General features: G+C 34.5%; 1 protein-coding gene across 2 annotated transcripts; it reads left to right on the top strand.

The window, feature by feature from the left end:
• The first annotated feature begins 2,171 nt into the window (after positions 1-2,171).
• LOC142609495 (uncharacterized) lies at positions 2,172-17,052 on the top strand. 2 transcript variants are annotated; one of them, XM_075781088.1, is made up of 3 exons: positions 2,172-2,542; positions 2,585-2,792; positions 16,197-17,052. In XM_075781088.1, exons 1-3 carry the CDS (start codon positions 2,186-2,188, stop codon positions 17,006-17,008), a joined length of 1,377 nt encoding a protein of 458 aa, XP_075637203.1. In that variant the 5' UTR covers positions 2,172-2,185; the 3' UTR covers positions 17,009-17,052. The 2 variants fall into 2 exon arrangements, with proteins under 2 accessions (XP_075637203.1, XP_075637202.1); XM_075781087.1 differs by having other exon boundaries at positions 2,172-2,792.
• The last annotated feature ends 6,004 nt before the right edge of the window (positions 17,053-23,056 follow it).

The raw sequence follows: 23,056 nt of genomic DNA on the forward strand, positions 1-23,056 counted from the left end.
GTATTAAAATACTTAGTATTCTTTAAAAAAAAAATTAATAAAGTGATACAAAGCTCATGTGACACTTGCGTGTCTCACTTAAGTTCTTTTAAACCGTATGAATCATACGATATGACTAAAATAGTATTTGTAACGAGCCATACAAGATCAATGTGCCTCTAATTTCAACAGTTCACACTAAATTGTGTATGGTTATCCATTTGCTATCCATTAAGATGCTTGATTACTACATTATATTTTGTATAAGTTTGATTTCTGCCCCCATCACATGACTTGTTTGCATCTTTCCTCTAACCACTGGTGCAGTGTCTAGTAGCTAGTAAAGTCGCCATCCTAAGTGGGAATTCGAGAAACACCATTGTGCACTTTTTTAGTGTTTTTGAAAAATAGCTAAAACTGTACATTTATCATGCCAACGTGTATGCATATAATCTACTCACGATGTGGGGCTTCAACGCCATGTTATGAAAAATGATGATAATATATAATAGAAGTAAAAAATTCATAAAAGCCTCAATGTGCTTGTAGCTCATTGACATATACTCCTTATGCATACTTTATATCCTACTTCTTATGCATACTTTATATTCTACTCCTTATGCATGCTTTATATCCTACTTCTTATGCGTACTTTATATTCTATCAATCATGATAGGCATATATTTGAATTTTTTTTTGGAACTTTAATTATTTTATAAAAGCAACTAATATATAACAAATTATGATTGATGGAGTATAAAATGATACACAAAAAGTGAATATATATATATATATATATATATATATATATATATATATATTTTATAATTGAAAAGCCTTCTAAAGTTAGGTGCTTTTTTCCCTACACGCTTCTTGCGGTATAGTGTTGATGTTGAACCGTGTACTTATTACATTATTACGTGACCAGTATGTGGATTTACTTCCTCCTTCTGGGAATGATATCTATGTTTAGGATATAAAAATTCAAAGTAAGGTAATTGATGAGGAACTAAGCTTTAGCATAAAATATTCTAAGAATACATGCAAATGAGATCTGTGCATGGAAAGCAAAGAACAGCTTTGGTACATTGTCAAACTTTTGAACTCAGTAGAACCCGATTGGACCCCATATATTAATATTTATATTTTAACATTAAAGAAGAAAAGATATCTATTTTGAACTGTTTCTCTGGTAGGGTATATTTTAATGGGAAATGTTAACAAGTATCGTGCGGTGGTTTTTAATGTTTTTTTTTTTTTTTTTTTTGTGTTCCACAAAAAAAAAGGAAAAAAAAATTGTTAAAAAAATTTCCAAAAGAGATAAAAAAAAATTGCCGAAAAATGAAAAACTGCCAAAAAACTGAAAAAAATTACCAAAAAATTACCCAAAAGTGTGTTGTTAACAGGCACCTTACGGTGCCCGTTAACACAACCCCTTAATGGAAAATGTTAACAAACATCATGCGGTAATTGTTAACGTTTCTATTTTTGTATTTCACTCAAAAAAAAGAAAAAAATTTGTCAAAAAAATTTCCAAAAGAGATAAAAAAAAAAAATTGCCAAAAAATGAAAAACTGCCAAAAAATTGAAAAAGTTACCAAAAAATTACGTAAAAGTGTGTTGTTAATGGGCACCTTACGGTGCCCGTTAACACAATCCTTTAATGGGAAATGTTAACAAGCATCGTGCGTTGGTTGTTAACGTTTTCTTTGTTGTGTTTCACTCAAAAAAAGAAAATAAAAAAGTTGTCAAAAAAATTTCCAAAAGAGATAAAAAAAATTGCCAAAAAATGAAAAACTGTCAAAAAGCTAAAAAAGTTACAAAAAAATTACCCAAAAGTGTGTTGTTAACGGGCACCGTAAGGTGCCCGTTAACACAACCCTTTAATGAAAAATGTAAATAAGCATCGTGCAGTGGTTGTTAACGTTTCTTTTTTTATGTTTCACTAAAAACAAAGGAAAAAAAGTTGTCAAAAAAAAGGAAAAAAAAGTTGTCAAAAAAATGTTCAAAAAAGATTAAAAAAAATTACCAAAAAACTAAAAAAGTTACCAAAAAATTATCCAAAAGTGTGTTGTACCGTGCCCGTTGACACAACCCTATTTTAATTTTTAAGTGCTGAATGACGATGATCTGACGCAATATAGGCTCTCTAGTCCCTTATAAAAGGCCAAGAGTCTTCTTGCTTTGAACCATCCAAAGACCAAAGATGACTACTACCAGATACTGCCTTGTGTTGCTCCTTGGAGTGGTGCTTCTAAGCACTGCCTCACTGGCTGACCACCATGAGTCTCCCAAACATGAGCACAAACCTCCTAAGGGAGAAAAGCCACCCCCAAAACACAAGCCACCAACCTCACTCAATAAGGAAGAGAAGCCATTGCCAGAACACAAACCACCAACCCCAGGTAAGGGAGAGAAGCCACCACCACATGATCATCACCCCGGACGCCTTCTATTGGAGTCTACTTCCATTGATGGCAAACCTCCTCCAAAGGGAGAAAAGCCACCACCAAAACACAAGCCACCAACCCCACTTGACAAGGAAGAGAAACCATTCCCAGAACACAAGCCCCCAAAGGGTAAAGGAGAGAAGCCACCACCAGAGCACAAGCCACCAAAGGGTAAAGGAGAGAAGCCACCACCAGAGCACAAGCCACCACATGATCATCACCTTGGACACCTTCTATTGGAGTCATCTTCCATTGATGGTAAAGTTCCTCCCAAGGGAGCAAAGCCACCACCAAAACACAAACCACCAACCTCAGTTGAAGAGGGAGAGAAGAAACCATGCCCAGAACACAAGCCTCCAAAGGGTAAAGGAGAGAAGTCACCACCAGAGCACAAGCCACCAAAGGGTAAAGGAGAGAAGCCACCACCAGAGCACAAGCCACCACATGATCATCACCCTGGACACCTTCTATTGGAGTCATCTTCCATTGATGGTAAAGTTCCTCCCAAGGGAGCAAAGCCACCACCTAAACACAAACCACCAACCTCAGTTGAAGAGGGAGAGAAGAAACCATTCCCAGAACACAAGCCACCAAAGGGTAAAGGAGAGAAGCCACCACCGGAGCACAAGCCACCACATGATCATCACCCAGAAGATCATAAAGACTCGCAAAGGACACCTTCCTTCTCACAAGCCACCAAGTCCTTCTCACAAGCCACCCCACAAACCCCCAACTGCCAACTGAATGCATAGCTAAATATTTAGAAATAAGAGCTACAACTTATGTTATCTTTCTTGTCATTCACTGTACTATTCGTGGAACAGCTACTACTAGTACTAAGCTATATGTTCATGTTGTGAACGTGTTTATATAGTGTTTGTTGTTAGCTGTGTTTTATATGAGTATTGATATGCAGTTATGCACTTGAAGAATATTGCAGCCTGGATATATCTACTATCTTTATGATTTGAATTTTTTTCTATCAGATAGAGAAGAACAAAAAGCCATTGCATTGTTCTCTTAAGGATTCAAACTCTTCTTCTTTCTATTGACATGTTATCACATGTCTCTGTGATTCACGCCTTGATACCCCAATACAAGGAAATTAAAAGCATTATTCTCAACAGAAATAATTGAAAAAAAAAAAAACTAATTAAGGCTATTGGAGAATGATTTCACTATAATCATTATCAAATCAATAATTTGGTCACGTCTCACCAAAGCAGCAAATTAATAAGGAAAAATCTAGAGCTACAAAGAAAAATTAAATATTATTTTCGACCCAACCCGCAAACACGACACGAACCCGACACGAACCCGACACGGGCTTTTTCGGATTAGGGTTGGGCCTTAATGGGTTTAGATCATAAACGGGTTGACCCAAAAGCGACACGATAAGAAACATATCATAAGCGAATCAACCCCTGTAATCCGCAATAGACACGTTTGACACACCAATTTATTTTTGTCAACCCAAAATGATCCACTTAACAGAACCCGTTTAACTCGTATAACAAATAAATATTTATTTTATTTTAGATTTGTCAAATACCTTTTATATCCAACATATATTTTAAATTTAAAAATAAAAAAGTAATTACAAAAATTTGCAAGGAGTATAACTGGAAATTGAAACTTTACAGACCCTAGAAGTACTAATACTTTTTTCTTTTTTGGCATAGAACTTGCACAAATGAAATTGGATGAGCTTGTGGAAGATGTTATGAATTTGGACATCAACAAAGAATCTATAGATGATAATTGTGGTCATAGTCAGGATTAGTCTACTGTTTACTCAAATTCTTTCAATATTAATACTTAGCATTTGACAAGTTCCAAGGATATTATATTTTTGTTGAACTATGTTATTTTATATTTGTTATTTTGAATTTGGGTTGAAGTGTATACACTTCTTTTGGAGTGTAAAGAACTTATTTCTAAATGAATGTTATATTTTTGTTGAACTATATTATTTTGAATGTGGGTTAAAGACTTGAAGTGTATGCACCACTTTTTGGGATTAAAAAAAAAATTCTAGATGGATGTTATATTTAAAATTATGCAGGATGAAATGGGTTGTGTTACATTTGTGTCAACCCAATACGACTCGTTTATTAAGCGCGTCAAATGGGTTGGATCAGGTCAACCTGCCTTATTAACAGGTCGGGTTAGGGTTGAAGGATCATGATACGATTATTAAATGGGTCGGGTTAGGATTGAGTCATTTGGTCGAATACCCCTACCTCGATACGACACAAACTAAACACGCTAATCCTAATTAACACCCCTGGCTAAAATAGGGTAAAGGGTAAATATAAATAACCTAAAGAAAAAGAAAATCACCTAAAAATGGGGAATTTGTTATAGTTGCTTCTTAATGGATATATTAAGGGTATTAACTTAGAAATTTTTTTTAATAAAAATTATGAAAAAAACAACTGAATTTTAAATAAAATTTGGCATTTTAAAATGAAAAATTACATTATCTGTATATATTAAGAGGATTCAGAAAGTTATTTATTACTTTTTTTACTATCAAAAATACCCCTAAATTAATTAACCAACAATTTAAAAATGAGGTTAAAACAGTAAATTGGCAAAAGAAAGTTAGTTATTGCTTTTTTTATTGTCAAAAATATCCCTACCTAAAACTTATAATGGGGCTAAAGTAGGAAATTGACAAAAATAATAAATTCCTATATCTACGTTAAAATGTCTTCCTGCTTCCCTTCCCCTATATATATATATGTGTGTGTGTGTGTGTGTGTGTGTGTATGTGTTTCTCAAAAAAAAAAAATGTCTTCTTGCTTCTAATAAACTCCTACTTTTACGTTAATTTAAATTCTTACATCTACTCACTAACTCCCTACAAAATAAGATCGCTCTTTTATTAGTGTTAAAACTCCTCCAATCTACAAAACTCGCCTCACGTTTTCATCACACCCTTAGATTTTTTTTTTTTTTGTGATTGAAAAAAGTAGAAATTCCAAATTATAATAAATGCAAATTATTAATCTTTATCCATAAAATAGAAAAGCCTCTAAGCACACACTCGCACGCGTGCTCAGAGGCTAGTATATACAACGGGACTTAAAATCATGTTATAAACTACCAATTTTTAAAATGGATAGAAATAATAAAAAATGATAAGTAAAAAAGTAATATCAATGATTGATCTACAAAATATTAGGGGAAATTACATTTTACCCGCATGTGGTTTCCCCGAAAACACTTTGACTACTTATGGTTTAAATATTAGCAAATTACCCACCTGAGGTTAGCTCTGTTTATCTCACGTTACCCACATCTACTAAAAACAGGGGTAAATTTGTATTTTTGTTACCTTTTTATGTCTCTCTCCTCTTAAAACATAGAAAACTAAAAAATTAAGGGAAAAGAAGATCTAAAAACTAAGTTTTGTAAAAATTAAAACCTAACTTTTACAACTTCTTTTTATGTATCAACTTTTATGCCTTTCATTTCCCTAACTTTAAATTAATTAGGAAAGAGAAAGAAAGTATTCAAGGAAATAACATAAGGTTTGTGGCTATAAATTAATCATATATTTTCTCAAATTAATTAGGTTCTAGCAATAAATTTTAATGATGATTTGTGCTATAGTTTTATTTTTTTCTATCCATTAGATCTTTAGGGGCATTGCCCCAGTAGCACCATCCCTTCAATAATTAATTGAACTAAGCTATTCTTCATATCTCAATCATTAGATGTTGTATCATCATATGTTTGTTAGTTCTTGTCTTAATTCTCTCTCTCAAAAGCTAACTCACCCTCTGTGGGAGGGACTTTTCTAAAGTTACATATACTAGGCCATACAATTTTCTCTCTTTTATTTTACTTATACACCCGAAAAATATCTTTATTTATATTATTCTGACATATATTGTGTGTAATATTTTGATATGTAATATGTTACAGGAAACTATGTTTGCAATGCTTGTGGAGATTACCAAAAGGGCAATGGCACACTGTGACACGAAAGATGTTCTTATTGTTGGTGGTGTTGGTTGCAATGAGCGTTTGCAAGAGATGATGAGAACAATGTGCTCAGAGCGTGGTGGAAAGTCTTTTTTTTTATGTGAAATACTCTTACTTTATTGAAAATGCGAAAAAGAAAATACATCGTGAATAAGAGTCTTCTCAATGAAGCAGGGGTTCTCTTCAATCCAAGCGGTGAAATCAACAACGCTTTGACCATGTTTGGCTAATAGATGGGTTGGTTTATTCCCTTGCCGACGTACATGTGAGAATTGGACTTGATGAAATTCTTTGCAGAGTGAACATTCCTGCTATGAGTGATTCCACAGATAATGGTGGATTGGAAAGTCCAGTTAGAGCTTGATACACGATCATGGAGTCACCTTCCAATATGATATCACGGACACCAATATCCTTGGCAAAAAGTAGACCGGTCTCAAAAGCCTTTGCCTCTGCCTCCAATGCACCCAACAGTACCTCAAGCTTTTTACTCAGAGATGCCTCTACCCTGCCTTCGCTGTCCCTAATGATCACTCCTACCCCAGCTGATTTCTGGTCTGTCAAGAGTGCTCCATCCACGTTAACTTTGTACCTATTTCCCGGTGGAGGTTCCCACGAGCTTCTCAACACCTCCAAAGGTGTAGGCGGGCCTAGTGACTTCGTTGCTGTGGTGTACTCTGCCAAGTATATTGCTACCCATTGAACCATCTCTCTCCCCGACTTCTTTTTTCCCCCAATCCTTGTCACGTTCCTATTACACCACAAGGCCCACGCAACCGTGACAACCATAGCAACCCTTGCTGCTTCCACACTGTCCATAATGATCATATGCCAAAGTAAGTCTTGGAATGACCAACCATCTAAGACACCCACAAGGATTGACACCTTTGTGCATGTCCATGTCTCTCTGGCAATCTCACAATTCCATAGCACATGGGCCATAGTCTCCTCCTCCAATTTCCAAATGTCACAGATTGGATCTTGCTGTAACTTCCTTCGTTTAAGATTGGCCTTTGTTGGCAGCAACTCCCTACATGATCTCCAAGTAAAGTGCCTAATTTTATGGGGCATGGGAAGGTCCCATATTTTCCTCCAGAAATGGCGGGCTTGGCTACTGTCTAAGCTGGAACCAATGTGCACTGGTTGTGCTAGCTTCTCAGCAAGGGTGTATGCACTGCGCACAGTTAAGCGGCCATGTGAGGAAGCAGTCCATACCAACTTATCACTTGGCAGTTGAGTGCTTAGAGGAATTCCTTTAATCACCTCTGCCTAATGTGGGTAAAACAGCGAGTCAAGGACCTTCGTTTTCTAGCCACCATTCTCCTTATTTATCAGTTCTCCTACTCTTGTATCAGACTGTAGGAATAGGCGTGGTGATTGAATCATATACATAGGGCCTATGGGAAGCCATTTGTCCTCCCAAATCTTTATGTTCACTCCGTTGCCCACCCTCCATCTCATCCCTTCTTTCACAAGAGATTGAGCCGTCATTATGGTTCGCCAAGTATATGAGGAATTATTTTTTAGAGTAGCATGGATGAAGTCACGCCTTGGAAAATACTTGGCCTTTAGTACTCAATATACAAGAGAGTTATGGTCATTTTGAAGTCGCCAACCTTGCTTCGCTAGGAGGGCAAGATTGAATTATTTTAGCTTCTTAAAACTCATGCCACCGCATGACTTTGGCTCACATAACTTGTCCCAACGAAGCCATGCAATTTTCTTCTCATCATTCTTTTGGCCCCACCAAAAATTCTGGATCATGCTTGTTAGCTCTTTCGCATAAGGAGTCTCGTAGCTTGAAGCAACTTATTGTGTATGTTGAAATTGCTAGAGCAACTGCTTTAATTAGCACTTCTTTTCCAGCTTTTGACAGCGTCTTTTCCTTCCATCCTACCAATTTCTTTCCAAGCTTCTCTTTAATACTAGTGAAAGTATTCCTCTTGTCTCTTCCCACAAGAGAAGGTAGGTCAAGATACTTCTCATGTTGTTTTATGACTTGTGCCCCAAATCTGTTTTTTATCTCTTCTTGGACCTCTCTTAGTGTATTCTTACTGAAAAACAATGCAGTTTTTACCCTATTCAATTGTTGTCCAGAAGCCTGCTCATATACATGTAAAACTCTTTGTAGTCAGTTGCATTCTAATACAGAGGCCTTGCAAAATATTAGGCTATCATCAATAAAGAAAAGATGTGAGAGCTTTGGTCCTCCACGACATAAAGCAATTCCTTCCATATTTCCTTCATGCACTGAGTTTCTTATCAATGCTGACAAGCCCTCTGCACATAAAAGAAAGAGATAAGGTTATAAAGAATCCCCTTGACGGAGGCCCCTTGATGGTACAATATGCCCCCTTGATGACAAGTATTGCATTGATAATGGAGCAATGATTGCATACACCGGTCTCCTTGCTTATGCTCATGGTACGGTAACCTCCTCAATAAAATTGGGGAGTGTAATATAGGGCATATCGGCGGGACACATTTTAAGATATAAAAGTGGGCTTTTATGGTTTTTTTTTTTTTTTGAAAGAAATAGTAGAATTGCATTAAACTTATCAAAAAACCAACAGATGATGTCATAGAACACACACAACAACATCCTAGGATTGATAATAAAAAAGCACAATTTGAGGCTTTTGGCACAGTGACATATGTTGGGTTATTATATCTTGTAGAAGAAGTACATGTCCCAACTATTGTTGCTGCTAAAAATCCACGACCCACTTCCCACTGTATACAGTATCGTTGTACTTTTAAAAACAATACTATTTTATTGATTCTGAGGACACAATGGCCAAATACCATTATTTGGCAAAATCCACTTGATTCAATATCATTGTACCTTCAAAGACAATACTATTTCATTGATTTCGAGGCAAAAATGGTCAAATACCATTATTTAGCAAAATATATAACAAACTATCACTGTTTGGAAAATATTTTGCAATCTACCACCTTTTTGAAACTCGAGTTTAGGAAACTTGAGTTTGACTTGTAACTCGAGTTTATGAAAATCGAGTTCCATAAAAATCTGCCATAGTAGCACCTGCTGACTTGGAATTAAAAAATATAAGATGCCGCGTATAACTCAATTTTTATAAACTCAAGTACTCATTAGTTTCAAAATATGTAACTTACTGACATGAATGAGGAAAACTTGTGTCTCTACTTATGGAAGAAAGACTTGCATCTATGCATATTATGTTTATGTATCATACAAATACCCATGTCATTTGTGTGTTATGTTGGAAATATTTTAGTGAATAAACAAGTTTTGATACAACAAATAATATCACAAGTATACACACACACACACACACACACACACACACACACACATATATATATATATGAACAATCTCACAGTGTTAAGGAATCACACTGCAAAAGTATTGTCTTTAAATGTTGATTCATGCCACCCGAGGTAAAACTCGGTGCAACTGGTTGTCTTTTCTTTTCTTTTCTTTTTTTCTTTTTTTATGCGAGCGACTGGTTGTCTTGGCCAAACATCCCCTCAAGATTATGCTATAGCATCAATCTTTGTGATGGACGCACTTCCACTCATGAAGGTATAAGAACAACCATCTATTGCTTTTCCTTAGAACAAATATAAATTGTAGAAAAATATGCAGAATAGAAAGAGAATAGAATTGTGTATATCTAAATATAGTGTAGAAAAATATATATTATAGGAAAGGGTGTGATGATGGGTATTATATAGTTATTGGTTACTAATAACTCATAAAAGCCCAACAGTTATATTGTCCATTATTGCCTAACGGCTATTTTACTCATAAATGCCAAACTGCCAAAAAATAAATAATAATAAAAAGTGTTTAGAACACACACCCACACCAACAATCCCCCACATGTTACAAACAAGAAATAGGAAATGCAAGCAACTAAAGAAAGCATGCATCAATATGGTACCAAAAGGTTTTAACTCATATTAGGTTTTCTAATAAATGCAGGCCCAATGAGAAGATTTCAATTCTCATGCATTGACCAAATAAGTAAAAAAACCAAATGATTTTTCCGCTGTAGAGATTTGAACCTGAATTCAATCAATTGAATCAATGGAATTACCAATGTGCTACAGCAGATTTCATGTCTTATATATCATTAAATTATTATTAAACCTTAACTTCCAAATAAAGGAGCTACCCCTGAACTTTTTAAAATATCAATTAACCCTCAAATTATTCGAAGTTCTAACAACATTTGTACTTAACAATAAAAGGACAGTTCAATTCACGCTACTACAATAAAGATAGAAAGAAAGAGAGAAAGAGGAGCCCGGCCAACACTTGCCGCCCACACGTGGCATGCCTTTCGCCACAGCATGCTGAAAACCACCGGTAAAATTTTAGCATTCGGGGTAGAACTCATAATTAGTAAGGTTTTATAACCGAAATGTTGAATTCTAGCATGAGGATTTAAATTGGTTTTTAACAATTTATAATAAACATAATAAACAATAGCAAGAGGTTTAGCACCTTCTAACCTTCATCCATATCATAATCAAAAGTTAGGATATTTAAAGTTAAAGCTTTAGCACTATGACGATCATCTAAAGCAAGATTTAAATTAGAAACAATCAAAATAAAAAGGGCCATTAAACAAAGATGACTGAATCATACCAAGTATGCTAGTTTCGAATTTTCTAAATCTAGCATCACATAAACGTATCCAATATTGAATCATTAACACTATTAGTGTTAACTGAATCATTAACACTATTACGAGTTAGTGGCTTAACAGCAACTTGAACATATCCAATATGCAAGAATCTATATCCTTTAGTACGAAAATCATGAATAGATTTCTTGTTAAACAAACAACATTTCTCGTGAACTCTAGATATGTCATAAGCCCGTTTGATGGTCTTAACATTAAATTCAGTTTTAAAAGTAGAATTGAGCCAGCTTGTTTTATAAATTGCATTAACATTAATTTTAGGAATAGTCCATTTATTAAAGTCTAAGCAGCTTTCTTCTTCAACTGAATAATTTTCTTCATTGATAATATCAGGGATATCAGGAGGTATACTTGATCGGGAGCTGACTAATGAGTTGGATCTAAATATTCTATCTATTTTTAGGTTTAAAAAATCCCAAATTTAATACTCACTTATCATCTTTTGTATCTTACAACCATTTGCATTTTTTAGCACATACCCTAATTAGCCCTCTACCTCTACCTCTGACACCTAAATCCACTAACACAAGCCTTATTCTTCAGTTATGGGAATGAGGAAATTTAAACCTTATATGTCTCCATTGAAAATACCAAAAAGTTTTGGTTGAGTTATAAGGCTATTGGCACTAGCATGTGCTCTTAATTGAAATTTGAAAGCGAGTATATAAACTAAGTAGTCAAAAACAAAATAAAATAAAAATAAAACGAACAATGAGAGTGAGCATATTGGGTGTGTTTGATAACTCTGATTGGCATAAGTTATTTTATTTATGAACATATTTTTTTTTAAATGAAATTAAAAGTGGGCCATTCATATTGGGTTTTGTAAGAAAAGCGGGCCCAAAGAGAAGATCTCAATTCTCATGCACAGACCCAATAAAAAAAACAGCAAAAAAGAATTTTCCACTGCTGGGATTTGAATCCAAATTCAATGTTCGTTATGAACTACCAATGTGCTACAACTGATTTCATGTCATACTTGTCATTATAAATTCTATTAAACCCAAAATTCCAAGGAGCTAAACCTTGAACTTTTTGAAATAACAATGAAATCCCTAGGCCCCATAGCCAAATTATTCTAACACCGTTTGTACTTAACAATAAAAAGATAGTTCAGTTCACTCTACTAGAGGAGAGATTAAGGATCCCAGCCACAACGCACCACCTCACGTGGCACGCCTTCTGTCACCTCACACCGGAAACCACCAGTAAAATTTGTTCATCTTTGTCTTTAAACCATTCTCCTCAATAAAAATTGTGGATTTTTTTAATATGGACATATGGTAGGACACATTTTAAGATATAAAAAAGTGGGCTTTTTATTTTTTTATATTTTGGATAGAAATAGTAGAATTTCATTAAAATTATCAAAAACCCAACAAATGATTTCACAGAACACACACAAAACAACATCCTAGGATTGATAATAAAAAAATAAAAAAATAAAAAAATAAAAAAAACATACACACACACACACACACACAATTTGAGGCTCTTGACATAGTGACATATGCTGGATTATATTATCTGGCAGTTGAAGAAAATGGCCCAGTTGTTATTGCTGTTGAAAATCCATGACCTACTTCCCACTTGAGACCTTCAAAGAGAAGACTATTTCTTATTCCAAACCAGATAAGCAGTGACATGAAAAAAAAAATCAACATAGCTAAAAGTTTTAGGCGATTCAACTTTGTTATAGGCTTTGTTCATATCAAGCTTTTAAAGTCATTCTCCCATTTCATTGTTTTTTTCTTATACTCATCAAATGAAGCATCTCAAATGCGAACTTGATCAATTATAAGCCATCCTGGAACAAAAGCACTATGTAAGTCCAAAATAATCCAAGGTAGCAATCTCTTCAATCTATTAGTCAATATCTTTGCCTACCTTAATTTAAAACATTACATAAGGAAATTCGTCTGAACTCAATCATATTCTCTATGTTACGAACTTTAGGAACAAGAACAATGTGAATATATGATTGGTTTTTTATAACATATGCCATAAACTCAACACTCACAACATAGCTCAAATGACATCAAAGCCTCTTCATTACAAATTATACTCCTAAATTTTGGAGGTATTTAGATTTTATACTCTGACTTTTTAGAATTTGGATTTTACCTCCTAAACTTTAGAGGTTTTTGAATTTTACTCCCTAAAATTTGGGAGTGTTTGAATTTTATACCCTAAAATTTCAGAATTTTGCTTTTATTTATAAACTAATTTTTTTTTTTAAAAAAATGAAAGAAAGTGGGCCACTCATATTGGGTTTTGTAAGAAGTGCAAGCCTAATGGATTTTACTTCAAAAAGTTTAGGAGTGTTTGAATTTTACACCCTAAAATTTCAGATATCAACTAATTTTTTTTTTTAAATAAAACAAAATAAAAAAGGAAAGAAAGGGGGCCACTCATATTGGGTTTTGTAGGAAGTGCAGGCCTAATGAGAAGATCTCAATTCTCATGTACGGACAACCACATCAACAACATAGTTCATTGGTCGAGTGTCTTACTTATATATTATTATAATTATAATCATCTCTGTTATTTATCTATTAAAACAGAGCATAACAGGCTAATCCATCTCTTACAAACTTAAAACAGACTCTAATGCCTACCAACAAATCAATTAATTATTTACAAACATGCATATGTTTAGTTACTGAAGTAATGTGTTCCTTTTGAATATACACCATTATCAATTTTTTTAAGACTTTCTTTTTTTTCTCCACAGGTGTATTAAAATACTTAGTATTCTTAAAAATAAAAAATAAAAATTTAAGAAAGTGATACAAAGCTCATGTGACACTTGCGTGTCTCACTTAAGTTCTTTTAAACTGTATGAATTGTACGATATGACTAAAATAGTATTTGTAACGAGCCATACAAGATCAATGTGCCTCTAATCTCAACAGTTCACACTAAATTGTGTATGGTTATCCATTTGCTATCCATTAAGATGCTTGATTACTACATTATATTTTGTAAAAGTTTGATTTCTGCCCCCATCACATGACTTGTTTGCATCTTTCCTCTAACCACTGGTGCAGTGTCTAGTAGCTAGTAAAGTCGCCATCCTAAGTGGGAATTCGAGAAACACCATTGTGCACTTTTTTAGTGTTTTTGAAAAATAGCTAAAACTGTACATTTATCATGCCAACGTGTATGCATATAATCTACTCACGATGTGGGGCTTCAACGCCATGTTATGAAAAATGATGATAATATATAATAGAAGTAAAAAATTCATAAAAGCCTCAATGTGCTTGTAGCTCATTGACATATACTCCTTATGCATACTTTATATCCTACTTCTTATTCATACTTTATATTCTACTCCTTATGCATACTTTATATTCTATCAATCATGATAGGCATATATTTGATTTTTTTTTGGAACTTTAATTATTTTATAAAAGCAACTAATATATAACAAATTATGATTGATGGAGTATAAAATGATACACAAAAAGTGAATATATATATTTTATAATTGAAAAGCCTTCTAAAGTTAGGTGCTTTTTTCCCTAGCTTACACGCTTCTTGCGGTATAGTGTTGATGTTGAACCATGTACATATTACATTATTACGTGACCAGTATGTGGATTTACTTCCTCCTTGTGGGAATGATATCTATGTTTAGGATATAAAAATTCAAAGTAAGGTAATTGATGAGGAACTAAGCTTTAGCATAAAATATTCTAAGATTGCATGCAAATGAGATCTGTGCATGGAAAGCAAAGAACAGCTTTGGTACATTGTCAAACTTTTGAACTCAGTAGAACCCGATTGGACCCCATATATTAATACTTATATTTTAATATTAAAGAAGAAAAGATATCTATTTTGAACTGTTTCTCTGGTAGGGTATATTTGAATGGGAAATGTTAACAAGTATCGTGCGGAGGTTTTTAACGTTTCTTTTTTTTTGTGTTTCACTCAAAAAAATGAAAAAAGGTTGTTAAAAAATTTTCCAAAAGAGATAAAAAAAAAATTGCCAAAAAATGAAAAACTGCCAAAAAACTGAAAAAAGTTACCAAAAAATTACCCAAAAGTGTGTTGTTAACAGGCACCTTACGGTGCTCGTTAACACAACCCTTTAATGGGAAACGTTAACAAACATCATGCGGTGATTGTTAACGTTTCTATTTTTGTATTTCACTCAAAAAAAAGAAAAAAAATTTGTCAAAAAAATTTCCAAAAGAGATAAAAAAAAAATTGCCAAAAAATGAAAAACTGCCAAAAGCTGAAAAAGTTACCAAAAAATTACGTAAAAGTGTGTTGTTAACGGGCACCTTACGGTGCCTGTTAACACAATCCTTTAATGGGAAATGTTAACAAGCATCGTGCGGTGGTTGTTAACGTTTTCTTTGTTGTGTTTCACTCAAAAAAATAAATAAAAAAAAGTTGTCAAAATAATTTCCAAAAGAGATTAAAAAAAATTGCCAAAAAATGAAAAACTGTCAAAAAGCTGAAAAAGTTACCAAAAAATTACCCAAAAGTGTGTTGTTAACGGGCACCGTAAGGCGCCCGTTAACACAACCCTTTAATGGAAAATGCAAATAAGCATCGTGCGGTGGTTGTTAACATTTCTTTTTTTATGTTTCACTAAAAAAAAGGAAAAAAAGTTGTCAAAAAAAAAGGAAAAAAAAATTTGTCAAAAAAATTTTCAAAAAAGATAAAAAAAAATTACGAAAAATCTAAAAAAGTTACCAAAAAATTATCCAAAAGTGTGTTGTACCATGCCCGTTAACACAACCCTATTTTAATTTTTAAGTGCTGAATGACGTATGATCTGATGCAATATAGGCTCTCTAGTCCCTTATAAAAGGCCAAGAGTCTTCTTGCTTTGAACCATCCAAAGACCAAAGATGACTACTACAAGATACTGCCTTGTGTTGCTCCTTGGAGTGGTGCTTCTAAGCACTGCCTCACTGGCTGACCACCATGAGTCTCCCAAACATGAGCACAAACCTCCTAAGGGAGAAAAGCCACCCCCAAAACACAAGCCACCAACCTCACTCAATAAGGAAGAGAAGCCATTGCCAGAACACAAACCACCAACCCCAGGTAAGGGAGAGAAGCCACCACCACATGATCATCACCCCGAACGCCTTCTATTGGAGTCTACTGCCATTGATGGCAAACCTCCTCCAAAGGGAGAAAAGCCACCACCAAAACACAAGCCACCAACCCTACTTGACAAGGAAGAGAAACCATTCCCAGAACACAAGCCCCCAAAGGGTAAAGGAGAGAAGCCACCACCAGAGCACAAGCCACCAAAGGGTAAAGGAGAGAAGCCACCACCAGAGCACAAGCCACCACATGATCATCACCCTGGACACCTTCTATTGGAGTCATCTTCCATTGATGGTAAAGTTCCTCCCAAGGGAGCAAAGCCACCACCAAAACACAAACCACCAACCTCAGTTGAAGAGGGAGAGAAGAAACCATGCCCAGAACACAAGCCTCCAAAGGGTAAAGGAGAGAAGTCACCACCAGAGCACAAGCCACCAAAGGGTAAAGGAGAGAAGCCACCACCAGAGCACAAGCCACCACATGATCATCACCCTGGACACCTTCTATTGGAGTCATCTTCCATTGATGGTAAAGTTCCTCCCAAGGGAGCAAAGCCACCACCTAAACACAAACCACCAACCTCAGTTGAAGAGGGAGAGAAGAAACCATTCCCAGAACACAAGCCACCAAAGGGTAAAGGAGAGAAGCCACCACCGGAGCACAAGCCACCACATGATCATCACCCAGAAGATCATAAAGACTCGCAAAGGCCACCCCGAAAGAACTTGAAGCCTCCAACTGCTGAAAAGAAGCCACCAAGTCCTTCTCACAAGCCACCCCACAAACCCCCAACTGCCAACTGAATGCATAGCTAAATATTTAGAAATAAGAGCTACAACTTATGTTATCTTTCTTGTCATTCACTGTACTATTCGTGGAACAGCTACTACTAGTACTGAGCTATATGTTCTTGTTGTGTACGTGTTTATATAGTGTTTGTTGTTAGCTGTGTTTTATATGAGTATTGATATGCAGTTATGCACTTGAAGAATATTGCAGCCTGGATATATCTACTATCTTTATGATTTGAATTTTTTTCTATCAGATAGAGAAGAACAAAAAGCCATTGCATTGTTCTCGTAAGGATTCAAACTCTTCTTCTTTCTATTGACATGTTATCACATGTCTCTATGATTCACGCCTTGATACCCCGATACAAGGAAATTAAAAGCATTATTCTCAACAGAAATAATTGAAAAAAAAAAAAAACTAATTAAGGCTATTGGAGAATGATTTCACTATAATCATTATCAAATCAATAATTTGGTCACGTCTCACCAAAGCAGCAAATTAATAAGGAAAAATCTAGAGCTACAAAGAAAAATTAAATATTATTTTCGACCCAACCCGCAAACACGACACGAACCCGACACGGGCTTTTTCGGATTAGGGTTGGGCCTTAATGGGTTTGGATCATAAACGAGTTGACCCGAAAGCAACACGATAAGAAACATGTCATAAGCGAATCAACCCCCGTAACCCGCAATAGACACGTTTGACACACCAATTTATTTTTGTCAACCCAAAATGACCCACTTAACAGAACTTGTTTAACTCGTATAACAAATAAATATTTATTTTATTTTAGATTTGTCAAATACCTATTATATCCAACATATATTTTAAATTTAAAAAGAAAAAATAATTACAAAAATTTGCAAGGGGTATAACTGGAAATTGAAACTTTACAGACCCTAGAAGTACTAATACTTTTTTCTTTTTTGGCATAGAACTTGCACAAATGAAATTGGATGCTCTTGTGGAAGATGTTATGAATTTGGACATCAACAAAGAATCTATAGATGATAATTGTGGTCATAGTCAGGATTAGTCTACTGTTTGCTCAAATTCTTTCAATATTAATACTTAGCATTTGACGAGTTCCAAGGATATTATATTTTTGTTGAACTATGTTATTTTATTTTTGTTATTTTGAATTTGGGTTGAAGTGTATACACTTCTTTTGGAGTGTAAAGAACTTATTTCTAAATGAATGTTATATTTTTGTTGAACTATATTATTTTGAATGTGGGTTAAAGACTTGAAGTGTATGCACCGCTTTTTGGAATTAAAAAACAATTCTAGATGGATGTTATATTTAATATTATGCAGGATGAAATGGGTTGTGTTACATTTGTGTCAACTCAATACGACTCGTTTATTAAGCGCGTCAAATGGGTTGGGTCAGGTCAACCTGCCTTATTAACAGGTCGAGTTAGGGTTGAAGGATCATGACACGATTATTAAATAGGTCGGGTTAGGGTTGAGCCATTTAGTCGAATACCCCTACCTCGATACGACACAAACTCGACACGCTAATCCGAATTAACACCCCTGGCTAAAATAGGGTAAAGGGTAAATATAAATAACCAAAAGCAAAAAAAAAAATCACCTAAAAATGGGGAATTTGTTATAGTTGCTTCTTAATGGATATATTAAGGGTATTAACTTAGAAATTTTTTTTTAATAAAAATTATGAAAAAAACAACTAAATTTTAAATAAAATTTGGCATTTTAAAATGACAAATCACGTTATCTGTATATATTAAGAGGATTCAGAAAGTTATTTATTACTTTTTTTCCTATCAAAAATACCCCTAAATTAATTAACCAACAATTTAAAAATGAGGTTAAAACAGTAAATTGGCAAAAGAAAGTTAGTTATTGCTTTTTTTATTGTCAAAAATATCCCTACCTAAAACTTATAATGGGGCTAAAGTAGGAAATTGACAAAAATAATAAATTCCTATATCTACGTTAAAATGTCTTCCTGCTTCCCTTCCCCTATATATATGTGTGTGTGTGGGTGGGTGTTTCTCAAAAAAAAAAAAAAATGTCTTCTTGCTTCTAATAAACTCCTACTTTTACGTTAATTTAAATTCTTACATCTACTCACAAACTCCCTACAAAATAAGATCGCTCTTTTATTAGTTTTAAAACTCCTCCAATCTACAAAACACACCCCATGTTTTCATCACACCCTAAGATTTTTTTTTTTTTTTGTGATTGAAAAAAGTAGAAATTCCAAATTATAATAAATGCAAATTATTAATCTTTATCTAAAAAATAGAAAAGCCTCTAAGCACACACTCACACGCGTACTTAGAGGCTAGTATATACAACGGGACTTAAAATCATGTTATAAACTACCAATTTTTAAAATGGATAGAAATAATAAAAAACGATAAATAAAAAAGTGATATCAATGATTGATCTACAAAATATTAGGGGAAATTACATTTTACCCGCATGTGGTTTACCCGAAAACACTTTGACTACTTATGGTTTAAATATTAGCACTTTACCCACCTGAGGTTAGCTCTGTTTATCTCCCGTTACCCACATTTACTAAAAACAGTGATAAATTTGTATTTTTGTTACCTTTTTATGTCTCTCTCCTCTTAAAACATAGAAAACTAAAAAATTAAGGGAAAAGAAGATCTAAAAACTAAGTTTTGTAAAAATTAAAACCTAACATTTACCACTTCTTTTCATGTATCAACTTTTATGCCTTTCATTTCCCTAACTTTAAATTAATTAGGAAAGAGAAAGAAAGTATTCAAGGAAATAACATAAGGTTTGTGGCTATAAATTAATCATAATATATATTTTCTCAAATTAATTAGGTTCTAGCAATAAATTTTAATGATGATTTGTGCTATAGTTTTATTTTTTTCTATCCATTAGATCTTTAGGGGCATTGCCCCAGTAGCACCATCCCTTCAATAATTAATTGAACTAAGCTATTCTTCATATCTCAATCATTAGATGTTGTATCATCATATGTTTGTTAGTTCTTTGCCTTAATTCTCTCTCTCAAAAGCTAACTCACCCTCTGTGGGAGGGACTTTTCTAAAGTTACATATACTAGGCCATACAATTTTCTCTCTTTTATTTTACTTATACACCCGAAAAATATCTTTATTTATATTATTCTGACATATATTGTGTGTAATATTTTGATATGTAATATGTTGCAGGAAACTATGTTTGCAATGCTTGTGGAGATTACCAAAAGGGCAATGGCACACTGTGACACGAAAGATGTTCTTATTGTTGGTGGTGTTGCAATGAGCGTTTGCAAGAGATGATGAGAACAATGTGCTCAGAGCGTGGTGGTAAGTTTTTTTTTTTTATGTGAAATACTCTTACTTTATTGAAAATGCGAAAAAGAAAATACATCTTGAATAAGAGCCTTCTCAATGAAGCAGGGGTTCTCTTCAATTTAAGCAGTGAAATCAACAACGCTTTGACCATGTTTGGCTAATAGATGGGCTGGTTTATTCCCTTGCCGACATACATGTGAGAATTGGACTTGACGAAATTCTTTGCAGAGTGAACATTCCTGCTATGAGTGATTCCACAGATAATGGTTGATTGGAAAGTCCAGTTAGAGCTTGATACACGATCATGGAGTCACCTTCCAATATGATATCACGGACACCAATATCCTTGGCAAAAAGTAGACCGGTCTCAAAAGCCTTTGCCTCTGCCTCCAATGCACCCAACAGTACCTCAAGCTTTTTACTCAGAGATGCCTCTACCCTGCCTTCGCTGTCCCTAATGATCACTCCTACCCCTGCTGATTTCTGGTCTGTCAAGAGTGCTCCATCCTTGGAAAATACTTGGCCTTTAGTACTCGATACACAAGAGAGTTATGGTCATTTTGAAGTCGCCAACCTTGCTTCGCTAGGAGGGCAAGATTGAATTGTTTTAGCTTCTTAAAAGCCATGCCACCGCATGACTTTGGCTCACATAACTTGTCCCAACAAAGCCATGCAATTTTCTTCTCATCATTCTTTTGGCCCCACCAACAATTTCGGATCATGCTTGTTAGCTCTTTCGCATAAGGAGCCTGGTAGCTTGAAGCAACTTATTGTGTATGTTGAGATTGCTTGAGCAACTACTTTAATTAGCACTTCTTTTCCAGCTTTTGATAGTGTCTTTTCCTTCCATCCTACCAATTTCTTTCCAAGCTTCTCCTTAATACTAGCGAAAGTATTCCTCTTGTCTCTTCCCACAAGAGAAGGTAGGTCAAGATACTTCTCATGTTGTTTTATGACTTGTGCCCCAAATTTGCTTTTTATCTCTTCTTGGACCTCTCTTAGTGTATTCTTACTGAAAAACAATGCAGTTTTTGCCCTATTCAATTGTTGTCCAGAAGCCTGCTCATATACATGTAAAACTCTTTGTAGTGAGCTCATTCTGATACAGAGGTCTTGCAAAATATTACACTATTGTCAACAAAGAAAAGATGTGAGAGCTTTGGTCCTCCGCGACATAAAGCAATTCCTTCCATATTTCCTTCATGCACTGAGTTTCTTATCAATGCTGACAAGCCCTCTGCACATAAAAGAAAGAGATAAGGTTATAAAGGATTCCCTTGACGGAGGCCCCTTGATGGTACAATATGCCCCCTTGATGACAAGTATTGCATTGATAATGGAGCAATGATTGCATACACCGGTCTCCTTGCTTATGCTCATGGTACGGTAACCTCCTTAATAAAATTGTGGAGTGTAATATAGGGCATATCGGCGGGACACATTTTAAGATATAAAAGTGGGCTTTTATGGTTTTTTTTTTTTTTTTGAAAGAAATAGTAGAATTGCATTAAACTTATCAAAAAACCAACAGATGATGTCATAGAACACACACAACAACATCCTAGGATTGATAATAAAAAAGCACAATTTGAGGCTCTTGGCACAGTGACATATGTTGGGTTATTATATCTTGTAGAAGAAGTACATGTCCCAACTGTTGTTGCTGCTAAAAATCCACGACCCACTTCCCACTGTATACAGTATCGTTGTACTTTTAAAAACAATACTATTTTATTGATTCTGAGGCCAAAATGGCCAAATACCATTATTCGGCAAAATCCACTTGATTCAATATCATTGTACCTTCAAAGACAATACTATTTCATTGATTTTCGAGGCAAAAATGGTCAAATACCATTATTTAGCAAAATATTTAACAAACTACCACTGTTTGGAAAATATTTTGCAATCTACCACCTTTTTGAAACTCGAGTTTAGGAAACTTGAGTTTGACTTGTAACTCGAGTTTATGAAAATCGAGTTCCATAAAAATCTGCCATAGTAGCACCCGTTGACTTGGAATTAATAAATATAAGATGCCGCCTATAACTCAAGTTTTATAAACTCAAGTACTCATTAGTTTCAAAATATGTAACTTACTGACATGAATGAGGAAAACTTGTGTCTCTACTTATGGAAGAAAGACCTGCATCTATTCATATTTTTTTTATGTATCATACAAATACCCATGTCATTTGTGTGTTATGTTGGAAATATTTTAGTGAATAAACAAGTTTTGATACAACAAATAATATCACAAGTATACACACACACACACACATATATATATATGAACAATCTCACAGTGTTAAGGAATCACACTGCAAAAGTATTGTCTTTAAATTTTGATTCATGTCACCCGAGGTAAAACTCGGTGCAACTGGTTGTCTTTTCTTTTCTTTTTCTTTTTTTTTTTTTCTTTTTTTATGCGAGCGACTGGTTGTCTTGGCCAAACACCCCCTCAAGATTAGACTATAGCATCAATTTTTGTGATGGATGCACTTCCACTCACAAAGGTTCAAGAACAACCATCTATTGCTTTTCCTTAGAACAAATATAAGTTGTAGAAAAATATGCGGAATAGAAAGAGAATAGAATTGTGTATATCTAAATATAGTGTAGAAAAATATATATTATAGGAAAGGGTGTGATGATGGGTATTATATAGTTATTGGTTACTAATAACTCATAAAAGCCCAACAGCAATATTGTCCATTATTGCCTAACGACTATTTTACTCGTAAA

Source organism: Castanea sativa, chromosome 9 (genome assembly GCF_040712315.1).
Source record: "Castanea sativa cultivar Marrone di Chiusa Pesio chromosome 9, ASM4071231v1".
Taxonomy (NCBI): Eukaryota; Viridiplantae; Streptophyta; class Magnoliopsida; order Fagales; family Fagaceae; genus Castanea; species Castanea sativa.

Excerpts from the sequence above, each read along its gene's own strand:
- LOC142609495 (XM_075781087.1), top strand. The coding sequence starts at position 2,186 with ATGACTACTACCAGATACTGCCTTGTGTTGCTCCTTGGAGTGGTGCTT. Across the intron at positions 2,793-16,196 it reads AGAACACAAGCCTCCAAAGG|GTAAGGGAGAGAAGCCACCA; the intron begins GTAAAGGAGAGA and ends CACCAACCCCAG.